This window comes from Pan troglodytes, chromosome 9 (assembly GCF_028858775.2).
Source record: "Pan troglodytes isolate AG18354 chromosome 9, NHGRI_mPanTro3-v2.0_pri, whole genome shotgun sequence".
Classification (NCBI taxonomy): domain Eukaryota; kingdom Metazoa; phylum Chordata; class Mammalia; order Primates; family Hominidae; genus Pan; species Pan troglodytes.
This window is the reverse complement of record NC_072407.2, coordinates 22,322,019-22,341,072: the sequence shown is the minus strand read 5'-3', so window position 1 is coordinate 22,341,072 and position 19,054 is coordinate 22,322,019. Positions and strand designations below refer to the sequence as shown.

Genomic DNA, 19,054 nt, shown 5'->3' with positions numbered 1-19,054 from the left:
AGATCTGCTCCCTACTAGAAGAGTTGGTTTATGTTTAGTATTTTTTCCCCTCATGTTTGGACTAACATTAGGGCCTGTTTTTGATCATGCATCAAAATGCTGGAAAGGTTATGAAAGAAAGGTCATTAACCAAAAGAGTGGGAAGATTTTATTCTGACTAACCAAATTATTTTTCATCAGGATTGAAAAATTACTGCAGTTTTTGGGGGTCATTGCCTTCCTTTTTCGATGTGCGAGTATTCCTGTGGCTGAACTAGTGAGAAGAGAATAATAGAGATCCTAAACTCCCTTTTTGACTTATGGGGACTCAGGGTTAGTAGGCAAATGAAGGTACATGCCTCGGTGTTTTATGTGGACCATCCCGTGCGTTTTGTAAACCTGTGTTCCACTCATTTGTTTCTGGGTCAGTTGTGATTTTGGTATTGAATCCTTCATTTCTTTCGGTTTATTCATTTCGGAATTTTTTTAAAGATTAAAACAACTCCCACGTGATTAGATTTTGTTTCTTTTTTTCCTGATTCCATTCATTAGACAATGTTTCTCATGCTCCAGTGATGTTTGAGACAGATAAGAATGAAACTTTTCTCCCCTTCGGCATTCCATTACCATTTCGTTCTCCATCTCCTCTTGTGTCTCTTCAGGCTGTCAAAGAAAGGTAAACCAATTAGTCTTGTCATTTAATTCCATTACTGATCTTATTTCAGTTCTCACATTAGGTAATTTGTGCTGAGAATGGAAAATGAGAAAAAGGAAGTCTCTTGTTTTCCATATAACTTGTCATATGGAGCTATTAACTTCTCATTTACCTTGGGGAGAGTCTAGCTTCCCTCTGTTTTAGCAGCTGGTATTTGAGTTGTTGCAGATGTAGGTGCCCCCACCCTCAAGAGATCAAAAATTAAAAATCTCTGATGGGAATAGTTTCCACGTATCATTACATTAGTCTTTAGTTGATCCTTTCTAATGGTCAGTTTGGGCTCAGACTTGGAGTCTTTTCAGAATTCTTTTCTAGCTACTCCATGGGACCAGGGTTGACATTTGAGATTAAGAGAGAAGACTTTGTGCAGCTACTTAACTGCTTATCTGAGTCTTACTGGATACAAATTTTGCTTAAGAAGGGTATATTGTGACTAGTTAACAGCTGAGTTACATGAAGCAATTCTTTATTCTGTGACCAGAATGGGGCTGATGATCACATGGCTTTGCCTAAGTTGACAGAAATATTACAGATACAGCTGGAGTTAAAGACCTTTTCTTTAGCGCTGAAACACTGATTTCTTAGGGCAGTTTAGTAAATAATGTGAATCATTATATTGTAAGTTTATATACGTGAAATACTATTATTTGAACAGAGAAGTTGCTATAAACAGTCCTTACTAAGTCCAAGTTGCCTCCCTAGGACTAATAGAAACCAAGAAAACTGAAGAATGAAAACCTGAGTTTTCTCAGTAATAAGTTTTTATTCATGTTAGTTTTTTGTTATTTGACTTCTAGTGTTTCTAGCTTTGTGCGTAAAACTACTGAGAAGATTGGCACCCTTCACACGAGCCCTGATCTGAAAGTGAGACCAGAGCTCAGGGGTGATGAGCAATCATGTGAAGAGGATGTGAGTTCAGATACCTGCCCAAAGGAGGAAGACACTGAGTAAGCCCTTACACATAAATCTCTATACATTCTAGGGAATCCAGCTGTCAGTTTTAAGAAAGCCATAGACCAACCTTGTGCAGCCTGTGGCCCATGGGCCTCATGTGTTCCAGGATGGCTTTGAACGTGGCCCAACACAAATTTGTCAAGTTTCTGAAAACATGAGTTTTTTTGTGATTTTTTTTTTTAATAGCTCATCAGCTATTGTTAATGTTAGTGTATTTTATGTGTGGCCCAAGACAATTCTTCCCATGTGGCCCGGGGAAGCCAAAAATTGGACACCTGTGCCATAGACTATGTCCTTTTCAAGGAGGCACATGTATGTCTGCATTCATTGAAGATTGTTTGTGTAGCTTATAAAAACTGTGAAATTCCACAAAGTGTTGAAAAATTACATCACCCCGAAGCAGATCTATTGAGCAGAGTTTTAATTTAGTACTTCTTCCATCTTTCCCCTGCATAACTCCCCTCCTTCCCCCATAATCTCTTCAAACTTCTGGGATCTCACAGGAGTATTATATTAAGAGTAGGATGACCAAGGATCTAGACCTCATCCTGGCTCTGCGTATGACTAGTATGTGACTTTGGGAATGTCACTGATGCTCTCTGGCCTGTAAGATCCAAAATGTGCTATTATTTGATGAGTCAAGGACTCATCAAGCAATAGCAAAAGGACCACCTTTTATATTCATCTAATTGTCTCATGTAACATGAGTATAATACTTTATTCTCTAATAAAGAGAATATTAGATTGAGATAATGAAAAAGAAAACAAGGGATTCTTTAGGCAACGTTGATCAAGCAGTTGGCATTGATGTCCTGTCAGGTACCTTCCCATAATATGCTGGTGGCCTGGTCCTTGTGTAGTAGAGTTGTAGCAGAGCCCTTAATCGGGCATAGTGTGGAGTATCTTGTCTCTCTGGCTTCTGCCTTATAGTTCAGGGAATCTGGGTATTAAAGGCAAACGAATTCAGCACTTACCCAGGAATTAAGGGAGAAACCCATGGGACCAGTGCATCTGGACAGTCAGATGAAATAAAAGATTTGTAATCCTCAGAATAACTTAGTGAATCCATACGTTTATAGAAAAAAGTACAGATTTTTTGACATGGCATTTAATGCAGCCTTCTATCTGACCTTAGCTACCTTTCTAGCCACATCCTTCTAAGTGCTATAAATTTCACTCCTATCGGAGAACTAAGTGTGTACACTGACACTTTACTACCTTTCTTCATGCTATGTCTTCTATCCAGAGGATTCTCCCGCCATTTTTTGTGACACAAATAATACCTCCTTAGGAATATGTCCCTTTCCCTACTCAGAAAAATTATTTCTTCTTCTCTGTTTTCATATCACAATGCTCTTTTAAAGAGCTGCTCTTTGGTATTCAACTTACTCTTTTTTTAAATTATACTTAGTTGTTTGCATGCCTTTCTGTCTAATGAGAGCTTACTGGAGCTTATCACCTTGAGGCCAAGGACCACCTTTTCTATTCATCTATTTGTCTTATGTAACATGAGTATAATACTTGCCGTTAGTAAGCATGAGAAATATTTGTCTAAGGGCCAGGCGCGGTGGCTCACGCACTTTAGGAGGCCGAGGCAGGTGGATCACGAGGTCAGGAGATCGAGACCATCCTGACTAACATGATGAAACCCCATCTCTACTAAAAATACAAGAACAAAATTAGCCAGGCATGGTGCCGGGTGCCTGTAGTCCCAGCTATTCGGGAGGCTGAGGCGGGAGAATGGTGTGAACCTGGGAGGTGGAGCTTGCAGTGAGCAGAGATCATGCCACTGCACTCCAGCCTAGGCAACAGAGCGTGACTCTGTCTCAAAAAAAAAAAAAAAAAAAAAAAAAAAAGAAATATTTGTCTAAGAAAGCTCTGGGGCTGAGGCAGGGAGAATTGCTTGAACCCGGGAGGCGGAGGTTGCAATGAACCGAGATCACTGCACTGCACTGCAGCCTGGGCGACAGAGTGAGACCCTGTCTCAGAAAAAAAGCTCTGATCCCCTCTAACTCTTGTGAATGTTATTGTTATTTTTCACACTTTTTTAGGGAGGAAAAAGAGGTAACTAGTCCACCTCCAGAAGAAGACAGGTTCCAGGAGCTTAAAGTAGCAACAGCAGAAGCAATGTGAGTATAATGAGAAACTTTTATAGTGACTTCTCAAGGCAGTTTAGTAAATGAAGTGAATCATTATATTGTAAGTCTTTTATGGGCCTTATATGAAATATATAGTTGATTAGAGAAGTTGCTATAAATGGTCTTTCCTTTTATTAAGTCCAAGTTGCCTTCCTAGGACTAATAGGAAAAACCCAGGCACTGAAGTTTTCATTCTTGGCAGCAATAAGATTTTTTTCATGTTAATTTTTTGGTATTTGACTTCCAGTATTCCTAGCTTTGTGTGTAAAACTACTGAGAAGATTGGCAGCCTTCACACAAACCCAGAATGGGAATGACTTTCTGAGTCCATCAGTAGTGGTCCTGAGACAGTTTGGGGCAGAGGTAGCCTCATTTGGAATTGAAATTGAAGAATTAGGTTGGGCGTGGTGGCTCATGACTGTAATCCCAGCATTTTGAAAGGCTGAGGTGGGCGGATCGCTTGAGCTTAGAAGTTTGAGACCATCCAGGGCAACATGATGAAACCCCAAATACCAAAAGTAGCTGGGTGTAGTGGGTGTAGTGGCATGTACCTGTATTCCCAGCTACTCAGGAGGCTGAGGCGGGAGGATCACTTGAGCCTGCAGTGAGCTATGTTTGTGCCATTGCACTCCAGCCTGGGTGACAAAACAAGACCCTATCTCAAAAAAAAAAAAAAGAATTAGTAAAACACTACAAAGTTTATGTTCTCTGTTTTGTCATCTTGTTGAGATAGTTTTTATTTAAAGAGTTGAAAAGTAACGTTTATTCCACATGAGTATGTTACATTGGTTAGGTTAATTTAGCATGAATTAATTTGTTTTAAGAAAAACACATGACACATGAATTTCATACTTGTCTGTTTTATATAGGACCAAGCTACAGGACCCTCTGGTTTTATTTGAATCCGAGTCTCTGAGAATGGTTTTACAGGAGTGGCTTTCACATTTAGAAAAAACATTTGCCATGAAGGACTTTTCAGGCGTTTCAGATACTGACAACTCATCCATGAAATTGAACCAGGATGTACTATTAGTTAATGAATCAAAAAAGGGAATATTAGATGAAGATAATGAAAAAGAAAAAAGGGACTCTTTAGGCAATGAAGAATCTGTTGATAAAACAGCATGTGAATGTGTAAGGAGTCCAAGGGAGTCTTTGGATGACCTGTTTCAAATATGTTCTCCATGCGCCATTGCAAGTGGTCTTCAGAACGACCTGGCTGAATTGACAACATTATGTTTGGAGTTGAATGTATTGAATTCTAAGATCAAAAGCACCAGTGGACATGTGGACCACACTTTGCAACAGTACTCTCCTGAAATTCTGGCTTGCCAATTCCTGAAGAAGTACTTTTTTCTCCTGAACTTGAAAAGAGCGAAGGAGAGTATCAAGCTTAGTTACAGTAATAGCCCTTCTGTTTGGGATACTTTTATTGAAGGATTGAAAGGTAATACTCAGATTGCCTTATCAAAGATAGAAATTTGTATTAAAAAACATTAGCAGCTTTGAATTATGGGGTTTAAAAAAAAGATTTAAGTAGAAAATCACATCTGTTCTGGTCAACCCTTCATTCTGTTTTCCATTCATTTTAACTTTTAATAGTTCTTTCAGACATTGGTTAAATTTACAACTGGATTATAAGAAATTAGTTTTTAAATTTTTATTTATTTTATTTTTTTTTGAGGCAGAGTTTCACTCTGTTTGAGTGCAGTGGCGCCATCTTGGCTCACTGAAACCTCTGCCTCCTGGGTTCAAGTGATTGTCTTGCCTCAGCCTCCCAAGTAGCTGGGACTGCAGGCGTGCATCACCACGCCCAGCTAATTTTTGTATTTTAGTAGAGACAGGGTTTTGCCATGTCGGCCAAGCTGGTCTCAAACGCCTGACCTCAAGTGATCCACCTGCCTTGGCCTCCCAAAGTGTTGGGATCACAGGCATCAACCACTGTGCCTGGCCCTATTTTTTATTTTTAGAGACAGGGTCTCACTCTGTGCCCAGGCTGGAATGCAGTGGTGTGATCATGGCTCACTGTAGCCTTGATCCCTTGGGTTCAAGCGATCCTCCTGCCTCAGTTTTCTGAGTCATGGGATTACAGGCATGTGCCACTGTACCCTCTGATTTCTTCATTTTTTTATAGAGATGGGGTCTTACTGTGTTGCCCAGGTTGGTCTTGAAATCCTGACCTCAAAGCAGTCTTCCCACCTTGGCCTCCCAAAATGCTGGGATTATAGGTGTGAGCCACCATGGCTGGCCCTAGAAATTAGTTTTATTTCTCTCATAATGACATTCAGAAAATGGTAGAGCAGTGCTGGGGAAGTTGAGGTTAAAGTAAAATGTTTATAAATGCAGATGTATTAAAAGAAGAAAATCTCTCATGTAACTTACTAACACAGAAATACTATATGGGGTACTTATTGTGTGGCAGATATTATGGTAAACACTTTTCAGCATTGTCTCATTTCATCCTTACAATAATGTTTGGAGTAGATGATGTTATTCCATTTTATAGATAAGCAGTCTGAGGCAGAGAGAGATCTTAGGTAGCTAAACTGCTGTAATAAATATCTGATAATGAAGTAATTCATACATAAATAGAAGTGTATTTCTTGCTCATGTAACAGTCCAGGACAGGTATTCCAGGTCAGTGGGTAGCTGTCTCCCAGGTGGTAATTCAGCATTCTAGCATTCCAAGTTCCTTCCATTATTTTCAGCTCCATCTTCCCTTAAGGGATGTGGTCGTGTTTGGGTTGCTATGTCTGGGGAAAGCATGTAGAAAGTGCTGTCTTATAGGCCTGGCCTGGTAGTGGCTTACCTCTCTTCTGTATACATTTCCATTGATGAGAATTCCGTCATATAGCCACAACTAACTGCAAAGGAAACTGGGAAATGTAACCTGTCCAGGAGGAAAAGAATGAATATAGGTGAAGAGCTTGCTTACATGTCTGCCTCAGAGACTTTGGTGCATAGCCAGCAGTATCTACCTTGGCTGAAGGTCACATATGTCATCCTGACATATAATAGAAACCAGCTCTCATACCCTAAAAACTATATGCATTGCCCTTTCTGCAGCCATAGTCCCATGTTTTTGAAGAAGTGAATTTTCTTAATTCCAAATCCTACTTGAATAACAGATGCCATATTTCTAATACTTTAGACTTTAAGCAAACTTTTCATTCATTACCAAAAGTGAATAGAGATACATTTTAATGTCATCTTACTTAAAGATATTTTAGCTTTCTAGAAACATGGATCTATAGTTACAGATCTGCTTTAATTCAAATATAGCAGTTAAAAGCATAATAATTTTTTTTTTTTTTTCTGAGTTGAGGTAGATTGTCTTTTGTGTGAAATAAGAAACAAGCTATTTCTCCTCAGGTAAGTTCAAATGTGTGACATTATTACTCATTGTAAATTTACTGTATCTGTCTCTATTATGTGATCATACCCAGTCACAGAAGAGCAGAAAAGAGTCTCCATCAGCCAGAGTGATAGTTGTTACTACCAGTGCTGTCTAGAGGAAGCATGGTGGGCAATTTGAGTGATATGGCTGCTTACTTCAATTTAGGTGGATATGTCTGGTTTAGCTCCCGCGCAGTCATCAGGCTTCCCCAAACCTCTGAATGGCCTCCTCCTCTGAATTCCTTTAAAGTACTTATTGCCTGACACAGTCAAATGGGAAACAATGAGACTGGGGAAAAAATGACTTTTTAAAAAAAGCATGTATCAGAAATTGAATGTTGGCTCTTAGAACCTGGTGAGTAGGCCTCACCCTTCTAATGATGTGATAATTATGGGAAACAGCTTTTGGAACTGTTATTTGGGATTTGTCTTCAGAGGCAGTTAAAAATACTTGCCCAGCCTAGGCAACGTAGCAAGACCCTGTCTCTACACACACAAAAACACACACACCAGCCTATGCAATGTAGCAAGACCCTGTCTACACACACATACACATAAACACACACACACACGCCAGCCTAGACAACGTTTCAAGACCTTGTCTCTACACACACACACATGCACACACCCAGGTATTGCAGCTAGGCAACGTAGCAAGACCCTGTCTCTCCACACACGCATGTGCGCATGTGTGCACACAGGCACTGCAGCTAGGCAACGTAGGAAGACCCCGTCGCTACACACACACACACACACACACACACACCCACGCAGGAGTTCAAGGTTGCAGTGATCACCACTGCACTCCAGCCTGGGCAACAGAATGAGACCCTGTTTCTAAAAAACTAAAAAAGAAAACTACTTGGAAAAAACCCACTTTACTTTAGAGTCATACTTTTTTTTTTTTAAACCACAAATAGTTTTAGATCATCACTCACTTCTTCCACCAGACTTGATTTTAAATGACTTTTGGCTATTCCAAAAAGTCAAATCTTTTGTACTTCAGAGAATGAGTATTTGCTATACTGATAACTTTAAGAAAAGGTCAAATATTTTAAAATTAATTTCATTGAATTTAATTCTAAAAGATGGAGTAGGAATACTAGTTCTAGAAAAAACTGAGCAACTTGGCATTGATGATAGCTATGTATATTGGTTTTTGATGTGTGCTTATATGGACAGTTGCTATATATAGGCCTAGATACTCATTATTTTAAGAGTAATAGTCACTGCTGTATTAATTATATGTTCCTTTGTCTTATTTACAACTTCTAATATGCTTTGCCTCCCAATTAGATTTTAAGGTTCTTAAAAGTAGAGATTACATCTCTTGTTCTTTTATTTGTTTCTCTTGCAATGCTTAACATTGGGCCTTGCACATAATAGGTCCACACAGTAGGTACGTGACTAATGATTGCTGAATGAACATGTTCATAAATTGAATATTTCCGCCTAAGAGATAAAGTTTGGAAAAGGATATGCTTTCTATTTCAGAAATGGCAAGTTCCAATCCTGTGTATATGGAGATGGAAAAAGGAGATCTACCAACAAGGTTAAAGTTACTAGATGATGAGGTTCCTTTTGACAGTCCGTTGTTGGTTGTTTATGCTACCCGGTAAGTTGTCCTATATATTGTTTATATGAACCGAAGCACATGCATTTTTTTGTGTATTTTAGTCTCTAATGTTACTCATTTGCATATGAGGCAGCTTCTGTTAGTATATTTATTTTCATTTGTAATAAGTAACCTAAATGTAACCAAGTTATATAATTTCACTGAAATTAGAGACTAAAGTGTGTTGTTTTTAAATGCAGGTTGTATGAAAAGTTTGGGGAATCTGCTCTTCGATCCTTAATCAAGTTCTATCCATCCATTTTGCCATCGGATATCATACAACTTTGTCATCATCACCCTGCTGAGTTTTTGGCCTATTTAGACAGTCTGGTGAAATCAAGGCCTGAAGATCAGCGGTGAGAAGGAGAGCATATTTGCAGACTCTCCTTTCTTTTGACAGGGCATTGTTTCTCTTTTATAAGCAGGTGTCACATTGTGTACTGTTAATTACCAAGGGGTTGAGGCACATACTATGGAAGAGGAGGATTTGGGAGGCCTTGTAACATTCTGCCACATGTCACAGCACACATCACAAATGTGCATGTACCACACTTCTTCACTGCCTCTCAGGGATTCTCAGATCAGTGCAAAATTAATCCCTTGATTCAGGGCCTGAACTAAGAAGATAAGCTTCTTCTTGTCTTTGCAGTGAGTAGATTCACTGCCACCTTTTTATTGACATAGATCTCAGTTCCAGCTCTTCTCTTTTTAGGCTGATGTCTGATTTTCTGTCTCCCCATGGTTGTAACACTTGTGACCTGTGCCCCTGGCTTATTAGACTAGCGGCTTCCTCCTTTCTTCTTTTGATTGGTTCACATTTGCCACAATGTTGCCCAGGCTGGATGCAGTGGCTATTCACGGGTATGATCATAGCATACTACAGCCTCAAACTTATGGCCTCAGTGATCTTCCTACTCTGGCCACACTGGTTTTTATTTGTCTCTTTCTTTCTCTCTCTCTTTCTCTCCCTTTTTTTTTTTTTCTTTTTTGGCCCTTTGACATTTTCTTTCTTATCTTGGAGCTTGGTCACCAGCATTTCTAGACATTTTGTAGCAGAAGAGTTTTCAAGTTATTTCTTCTATATTCATCTCTTAATCAGGTTTTCTTCACACTCCCCACATTTTATGTTTCCTTTCTTAGCGTGAAGATTGGTGACTTTTTTCCCCAACTTTCTCTTAGGTCATCTTTTCTTGAGTCCCTTCTGCAACCAGAGTCTTTAAGGTTGGATTGGCTGCTTTTGGCAGTGTCCCTTGATGCTCCACCAAGCACCAGCACAATGGATGATGAAGGTTATCCCAGGTACAGAAGAAGTCCTCTTTCTTTGTTTTTTTCTTTACTTTTTTTTTTTTTTTGAGACAGGATCTCACTCTGTCACCTAGGCTGGAATGTGGTGCTAAGATCATGGCTTCCTGCAGCCTTGACCTCCTAGGCTCAGGTGATTAAACCCTCCAACCTTAGCTTCCTGAGTAGCTGGGAAGACAGGAGCACACCACTCTGCCTGGCTAATTTTTTGTACAGATGAGATTTCACCTTATGGCCCAGGCTGGTCTCGATCTCCTGGGCTCAAGCGATCTACCTGCCTTGGCCTCACAAAGTGCTGGGATTATAGGCGTGAGCCACTGTGCCTGGCTAGGAGTCATATTTCTAAGGATTAAGCTCCAGTGTTCCTTTGGAATGGAACTGGTTTATTCACATATGGCATTCTGGGCTCACTTTAGAAATAGCTATGGAAGAGACTGACCCAAGTCATGGTAGTAATGAGATTAAGTATATTTCTTAGTGGTTCTGAAATTTTTTGGGGTCACCCTATAAGAATCTGATGATTCCTTTTAGAAAAATGCAGTCATGCAAAACTTTGCACAGCTGACCCCCTGCAGGTTTTTCATGGGCCCACATTAAGAGACCTTGGTGATTAAGCCTGTGAGAGGATAAAACTGGGTGTGGGGGTTAGGGAGATAGGTATGTATGTGTTTTCTTCCTAAAAATGTGTCAAGGAATTTTTAGACATAACCTGATTTAGGACTTTAAAAATAAAATAAAATTAAAGTACACACTGGTACTTGTGTCAGAACTATTGCTTGCGTTTCCTCCCAGGAGAAGCTTCTTAAAAGACCCCCAAATGCCTGTCTTATATTCCTAGCAAAAAGTCTGGAAGGATATGCAGTGGTTATCTGTGAGTGATGGAATGATAGAATTAAAGGAAGAAAAATTTATTTCTTTTGCTTTTGATTACCTAAAGTATCTAATCTTTGAAGAAAAAAGAATTTATTTCTTTTGCTTTTGATTACCTAAAGTATCTAATCTTTAAAAATAAACAGGTTATAGGGAAAATAGCTATTTTTAATTTTTCAAAAGCCAAATAGCAATGTTTTTAAAATGTAGTAATAGAATGCAGTTAAACTCTATTCTTACCTATTAGGTGATAAATAAGCATTTTCTAGAGTTTATTTCCTATCTAATTTACTGATTCCTTTTCATTTCATAGGCCTCATTCACACTTGCTTTCCTGGGGTTACAGTCAGCTGATCCTTCATCTAATTAAACTTCCTGCAGATTTTATAACCAAGGAGAAAATGACAGACATCTGCAGGTCTTGTGGGTAAGTGAGAATTTTTTAGAAACTGAAGTTAAGGTTAGAAACGTTTCAGTTAACAACCTTATAGTTAAGGGTCTGAATTAATACGCATTAATATTTGGGGATTCTCTTTGCTATTTAAAAGTACCTTTTTGTTTTAAGTGATAGTAAATTAAACATCTTTTTTCCATTTAAATTTCGTGCTTTTTTCTTTTTTCTTTTTTTTAAATAGCCTTAGCTAATTCCCCTCCACTCCCTCTGCTTAGTTGCCAGCCCCAGTTCTCAGGCATGTAGATAGTATTTAATTAAGCACCAGATTATGTGATACCAATTATAATTGATAGACTTTTATAATTAATACAGTAAGAGAGAGATCAAAATGGGCTCAATAGCATCGCTGGTGAAGGACTCAAGGAGGAGGTGAGATTTGGGAGGTAAAACCTAAAACCTGGGTAGGATTTGTATTTATAAAGGAGCCAGGAGAGGGTGAGTTAGGTGAGAGAAACAGAGCAAGGGCGTGGAAAACTGGCATTGCTTATTATCCATGTCACACTTCAGTCAGTTATTTATTGCCTGGTGATACTGGCTTATGGCTCCAACTGGATTATAATCTTTTGGAGATAGCAACTTGTGTCTTTCTTTTCCCTCATAATGTCTATATCTAATTTGTATAGTGCCAGGCACTTGATACATATTTGTTCATTGTAATGAGGGCTGAGTCTGGCCAGGTGGTGGGTGACAAGATCATGCAGGACCTTGAAAGCTGGTAGAATAATTTAGTTATCAGTAGAGACCCTTTTAGACTGAACTACTTGGTGCAAAAATTGTGTAATGAAAGTGGAGCTTTCTAGAGATCATTTCTGATGTCATACATGAGAAGGCTGGAGACAGAAGGCCAGCTAGGAAGCTGTTGGAGTAATTCAGATATGAGTGGATTGGTGATTAGTAGGGCAGCAAAAGGAGCACATCCAGTGGGCATTTCAAAGGAAAATGCGGTGGGACATGCTGATACTGGATATAGCAAATGAAGGAGGGGGAAGAGTCAAGGAAGACTTCCAAGGTTTACATATTTGGAGAAGAAATATGCTAGGTTTGTGTTGAATTTTAAAGTTTATAAATTGAATAAAGCTTAAATGCCTTATAATTGGAGCTTGGCCTCAAATGTCAGCATTTGTTGCTAGGTGTTTTGTTTTGTTTTTCCCTAGATCAGGGTCATCTAATAGAACTTTCTGTGATAGTGGAGATATTCTACTGAACTGTCCAATGGTGGCCACTAGCCACATGTAGCCATTGACTACTTGAAATGTGAATATATTAACTGAAAAACTGACTTTCAGATGTTATTTGCTTTTAATTAATTTAAATTGAAATAGCCACATGTGACTGTGTCTACTGTTTTGGGCAGCACAGCTCCAGATAAATTCATGGCCTTTTATTCCTTTCTTCAACTTCGGTCTCTTTAAAGTTTCTGGCCTGGATATCTAATTCTCTGTTTGGAGCTGGAGAGAAGAAGAGAGGCCTTCACCAATATTGTGTATCTGAATGATATGAGCCTGATGGAAGGGGACAATGGTATGTCAATCCTAACTGGTTACTCTTGGTTGTCAATTTTTAGAAGTTACTCCAGACCTCTCAACAAAAAAATTTGGTGAACCTTTCAATGATCATATATTTAATATGTGATTCCACTTAGTTGTCACATTTGTGGAGTTTTTGTTTTTGTTTTTGTTTTTTTACCTATAGCCCTTGATATGTTATGAAATCACAATTAAACTATAGGCAACTTTTCTATTTCATGAGTGCCTACTATGTGTTAGGCACTATACTATGTGCTTTCCATATGTTGTTTTAAATGAGATAACAAACTCTGGGGATAGTTACTATTATTTCCACTTTCCAGATAACTGAGGTACAGAAGGGACAGTTAATTGGCCCAAAGTCACACAGCTACTAATTGTAAATGCTGGAGCTGGGGTTCAGACCAAGGACTTCCTCCAAAATTTGTGCTTAGGCTCTTTTTTTTGTTTTTTTTTTTTTAATTTCCCATTAATTAAAGATGATTCTGGCCAGGCGCGGCGGCTCACGCTTGTAATTCCAGCACTTTCAGAGGCCGAGGTGGGCAGATCAACTGAGGTCGGGAGTTTGAGACCAGCCTGGCCAACATGGTGAAACCCCCATCTCTACTAAAAATACAAAAATTAACTGGGCATGGTGGCTCATGCTTGTAATCCCAGCTACTTGAGAGGCTGAGGCAGGAGAATTGCTCGAACCTGGGAGGTGGAGGTTGTAGTGAGCTGAGATCGCACCACTGCACTCCAGCTTGGGCAACAGAGCAAGACTTGGTCTCAAAACAAAAAGGAAAAGAAAAATTCCTTGAATTCGTCAAGTTCTTTCCTGTGTCACATTGTCTTCCATGTTTCCTTTATCAGAAATGCAGGCCCCTTATTTCTGATGGCTCCTACTCCAAGTTTTCACATTATGTGGGCCCCATGCATATGTCCTCTAAGCTTGTCTCATCTTTTAGCTTTCTGCTTCAATGTCACTTCCTCATAGAGCCCTTCTCAGATCTTCCAGGCAGAATCAGCCATTCTCTCTGATGCTTCCTTGTTCTTTTTTTTCATAGTGCTTAGCATACTTTATAAGTATATACTTACGTGTTTAAGTTTTGTCTCCTATACTAGACTGTAGGCTCCACAAGAGTACAGGGATTGTGTCTCTTCTGTTCATCATTACATATCCAGTGCTTAGCCTAGGATATGCCCTGGGTAATTACTGAGTGGTTGAAAGAATTCTGAAGCTGCCCAGGTGTGGTAGCTCATGCCTGTAATCCCAGCACTTTGGGAGGCTGCGGTGGGAGGCTTGCTTGAGCTCAGGAGTTTAAGACCAGCCTGGGCAACATGGTAGTGAGACCCTGTCTCTCTTTAAAAAAAAAAAAGAAAAAAAATTAAAGTTAATTTTGTGGCTTCTCTTTCTCATGAACAATTTATACAACAAATTTTCAGAAAACAACTTGTGTTAGGGTGATGAGATTGTGTTCTTGAATATTTTTACGTTTTGGCATTAAACATTTTCACAGTTTTGACCATCTCCTGTATCCAGTCAGTGTGCTAAGAGTGGTCAAACTGACACTTCCCTGTGTGTGTTTAGGTTGGATCCCAGAGACCGTGGAGGAATGGAAGCTTCTCCTTCATCTCATACAGAGCAAGAGCACGAGGCCAGCCCCCCAGGAGTCACTAAATGGGAGCCTCAGTGATGGGCCTTCCCCCATCAATGTGGAGAATGTGGCACTTCTGTTAGCTAAGGCCATGGGCCCAGATCGGGCTTGGTCACTGCTACAGGAATGTGGTCTGGCCCTTGAGTTGTCAGAGAAGTTTACCAGAACCTGTGATATCCTGAGGATTTCTGAGAAAAGGCAGAGGTAATATCAGTTTGTCCTACCCTCTGCATAGTGCTTGGAGAAGGTAGAAGGCCACAGACTTTCAGATGTAGATGTGGAGATCATTTAGTCCCGACCCATCACTAACATGAGGAGACTGAGACTGATCTGGTAATTGAGGGAAGAGGCTAAAGTAATATTTCATTCACAGCCATGACCAAGATGCTGTTCAGATTAACCTGAATAATCTGATGTGTCCTTGATTCTTTAAAAATATTACTGGTACCAGGCTGGTGGTGGTGGTTCACGCCTGTAATCCTAGCACTTTGTGAGGCCGAGGTGGGCGGATCATGAGGTCAAGAGATTGAGACCATCCTGGCCAACATGGTGAAACCCCATCTCTACTAAAAAAAAAAGTACAAAAATTAGCTGGGTGTGGTGGCACGTGCCTGTAGTCCCAGCTACTTGGGAGGCTGAGGCAGGAGAATCGCTTGAACTCGGAAGGTGGAGGTTGCAGTGAGCCAAGAACATGACACTGTACTCTAGCCTGGTGACAGAGCGAGACTCCATCTCAAAAACAAAAAAATTTCTGGTACCTGGCTGGGTACGGTGGCTTATGCCTGTAATCCCAGTACTTGGGGAGGCTGAGGCAGGTGGATAACCTGAGGTCAGGAGTTCGAGACCAGCCTAACGAATATGGTGAAACCCTGTCTCTACTAAAAAAAAAAAAAAAAAATACAAAAAAATTAACTGGACATGGTGGCAGACACTTGTAATTCCCAGCTACTCGGGAAGCTGAGGCAGGAGAATCGCTTGAACTCAGCAGGCGGAGATTGCAGTGAGCCAAGATCACACCATTGCACTCCACCCTGGGCAACAAGAGCAAAACTCTGAAAAAAAAAAAATTACTGGTACCAGATACCTAATGTCTCAGTAATTTTTTTTTTTTGTGGTATAATACACATAAAATTTATCATCTTAACAATTTAAAAATATTCAGCTCAGTGGTATTAAGTTATTCATATTGTTTTGCATCCAGTCTCTAGAACTTTTTCATTTTGCAAAACTGAAACTCCACACCCATTAAACAGCAACTTACTTCCTCTACCTAGCCCCTGGCAACCACAGTTCTACTTTCTGTTTTTATTAATTTTACTATTCTACATACCTCATCTCAGTGGAATTAATAGATTTGTCGTTTTGTGACCAGCCTGTTTTCACTGAGCATAGCATCCTAAAGGTTTATCCATGTTGCAGCATGTGTCGGGATTTCCTTTCTACTTAAGGCTGAATAATATTCTGTTGTATATATATGCCACCTTTTGTTTATCCATTCATCTGTTGACAGACACTTGAATTGCTTCCACTTTCTGGCTATTGTGAATAACGCTGCTATGAATATGAGTATACAAATATGTCTTCCAGACACTGCTTTCAGTTCTTTCGGGTATATACCTGAAAGTGGAATTCTGGAATCATATGGTAATTCTATTTTTAATTTTTTGAGGAACCACCATACTGTTCTGTAGAGACTGCACCATTTTACTTTCCTGCCAGCAGTGCACAAGAGTTCCAATTTCTCCATGTGCTAGCCCCACACTTGTCATTTTCTGTTGTTGTTTTTTGTTAAACAGTAGCTATCCCAGTGGGTGTCAGGTACTATATATCTCATTGTGGTTTTGATTTGCATTTTTCTAGTGATTAGAGATGTTGAGCATTTTTTCATATGCTTATTGACCATTTATATAATTGTCTTTGGAGAAATAGCTATTCAAGTCCTTTGCCCATGTTGAATCAGGTTGGGTGTTTTCGTTGTTGTTGCTGTAAGAGTTCTCCGATATTCTGGATATTAACCCCTTATCAGATACATGATTTGCAAATATTTTCTTCCATTCTGTAGCTTGCCTTTTCACTCTGTGCATTGAGTCTTTTGATGCACAGAATCAGTCAACTTTTTGAATCCTCTGAAACTCTGTAGTTTTTAAGTTTTCTGTGAAGAATGAACAATGACAACTAAATTTGCTTGTTTCTTTTCTTTGGGATTTCAGGGCCTTGATACAAAGCATGCTTGAAAAATGCGATCGGTTTCTCTGGTCCCAGCAGGCCTAGTGGGAGAAGATTCAGCAGGATGTCATGACATTTTGAGAAAAACTAAATCATGCTCCTGAACCTTCTGAACGCATTTGTTATTGAAGGAAAGACACCACCCCCAAATCCTGCCATCTTATTGGGGCTACTTTTGTCAGTGTCTGTACCCTTGGCATCGGCATCTGTGACTCTTTATCCATGACCTCAGTGTTTCTTAACCAAAGTTGTACTCAGCATTTCCTAACCAAAGTTGAATTTTGAAAAGAGTCAGTCTTTGTTTGCTGGAATTAGAATGTTAATGTCCTAGTATTATTCCAAACTACAGTATTAACTGCTTGTTGCTAGTGGATTAGACAGATTCTTTTCTTACTGTGGCTTCCATGTTGGGAGCAGAAGCTTTTCATCCTGGTCACATGAAGACAGATAGTATTATTGACTGGAGTTGAATTATTTTTATATCTTGTCTGGCACAATATGGAAATTACTGAAATAAGACGGCGTATAATGGAATTAACACCCAAAATAAGTAGAACACTGAAGATTTGAATTTGATATTTAAGTAAAATGGGACTGGGTGCAGTGGCTCAGGCCTGTAATCTCAACCCTTTGGAAGGTAAAGACGGGAGGATCACTTGAGGCCAGGAGTTCAAGACCAGCCTGGGCAATATAGTGAGAATGCATCTCTACAAAAAATAAAAAAAATTAGCTAGGCATAGTACCTGAGGCCAGGAGGTCCAGGCCGCAATGAGATGTGTTTGTGCCATTGCACACCAGTCTGGGTGACAGAGAGAGACCCTGTCTCAAAAACAAATTAAATAAAATATCTTCATATATAAATTAAGCTAATTAAAAATATTTTTCCCTGTATTTATTTAATATTTTCTAATCTGAACCCATATACAGCTGACTAATTCATTCTTAGAAATGTGCTATCTGTAATCTTTCCTAAACAGAGTAGCCCACAAGAATCATGCACTTTTTAAAATTATTTCTAAGAAGCCATAACAAAGCTGTGTACTAATAAAGACTGCAGCAAGCACTTGTGTTATTTAAATTATGTAAGTAGATTGTCATTTGTCAGGCTCCTGTACATTTACATAGCATGTTATATTAATAATAAATGTAAAATATGACTAAAGTTTTCATTGGAACACAATGTAGACAGGAGGTTTATTATGAGCATTTTGCAGAAAGGTGTGGAGTAAGTAAAGTGTTGGATGCACTGAACAATTCAACTCTTTTTTTCATTTATAACATAACCAGAGAATATGGACACAAATCACTGTTAAACTTACACATTACTCCTAGATATGATGCAACCATATGGGTTAAAGAGATTGTCGGGCTGGGCGCGGTGGCTCACGCTTGTAATCCCAGCACTTTGGGAGGCCAAGGCGGGTGGATCACGAGGTCAGGAGATTGAGACCATCTTGGCTAACACGGTGAAACCCCGTCTCTACTAAAAATACAAAAAATTAGCCGGGCATGGTGGCAGGCGCCTGTAGTCCCAGCTACTCGGGAGGCTGAGGCAGGAGAATGGCGTGAACCCAGGAGCCGGAGCTTGCAGTGAGCCGAGATCGTGCCACTGTACTCCAGGCTGGGCGACAGAGTGAGACTCTGTCTCAAAAAAAAAAGAGAGATTGTCAGGGAAAGGAGAATTCTTAGAATTCCGGGAAGTATGGAAAACCTTCCCACTAGCATAATTTGCCTTTTGGCCATATTGGATTGTGTTGAAATGTGCATCTATACTGAGATAAGGGTGAGAGCCCCCGTCCACTGTCAGCACAGTGACTACTAGAAGGCCCAGAGGAAGTCCCGTGACGTGACAAGCAGACAGCATGAACTGGCACAATTGTGCAATCATTTCTTCACAGACCTTCTCAAGGCACAGCAATTCTCATTTGATAAAGGGTATGGAGAGAAATTTCTAATGTAACAAACAAAAACAAATCTTGTCACTTGAATTTATTTTCCAAGGCAAACAAAAATCACCTTCATGACATTAGATGAAAAAAAAAATCTCCTTCAGTTAAACATTTAAACTTGCAGTCTATTTGGGTATTAGTTTTTAAATAGAACTTGTATCTTTCTTTCGCTTCCCTGAAAGTTCTAGGCAGATGGTGATTCATGGTTGCCTCCCTTTCGCTTTTGTTTACAGATCTGACCGGCTGTTTTACAGGGCATCAGAGTGGCTGCGAGCTTGTGTTCTGAGGCTGAC

At 39.6% G+C, this 19,054-nt stretch overlaps 1 protein-coding gene across 15 annotated transcripts in view; it reads left to right on the top strand.

Annotated features, from left to right (window-relative positions):
* HPS5 (HPS5 biogenesis of lysosomal organelles complex 2 subunit 2) overlaps positions 1–18,066 on the top strand; it is a 43,946-nt gene extending 25,880 nt beyond the window's left edge. For 9 of the 15 annotated variants that reach the window (XM_009460040.5, XM_508314.7, XM_009460041.5 and 6 more), the window contains 11 exons: positions 532–655; positions 1,492–1,641; positions 3,700–3,777; positions 4,656–5,233; positions 8,677–8,797; positions 8,998–9,153; positions 9,977–10,096; positions 11,283–11,396; positions 12,838–12,944; positions 14,520–14,790; positions 16,797–18,066. In XM_009460040.5, coding sequence (XP_009458315.1) covers positions 532–655; positions 1,492–1,641; positions 3,700–3,777; positions 4,656–5,233; positions 8,677–8,797; positions 8,998–9,153; positions 9,977–10,096; positions 11,283–11,396; positions 12,838–12,944; positions 14,520–14,790; positions 16,797–16,857 — 1,880 coding nt within the window. In that variant the 3' untranslated portion in view covers positions 16,858–18,066. Of the gene's footprint in view, positions 1–531; positions 656–1,491; positions 1,642–3,699; positions 3,778–4,655; positions 5,234–8,676; positions 8,798–8,997; positions 9,154–9,976; positions 10,097–11,282; positions 11,397–12,777; positions 12,945–14,519; positions 14,791–16,796 lie in introns of all 15 variants that reach the window. The other 6 variants (XM_063782827.1, XM_016920536.4, XM_063782826.1 and 3 more) reach the window with 3 other exon arrangements.
* Positions 18,067–19,054: the final 988 nt, after the last annotated feature.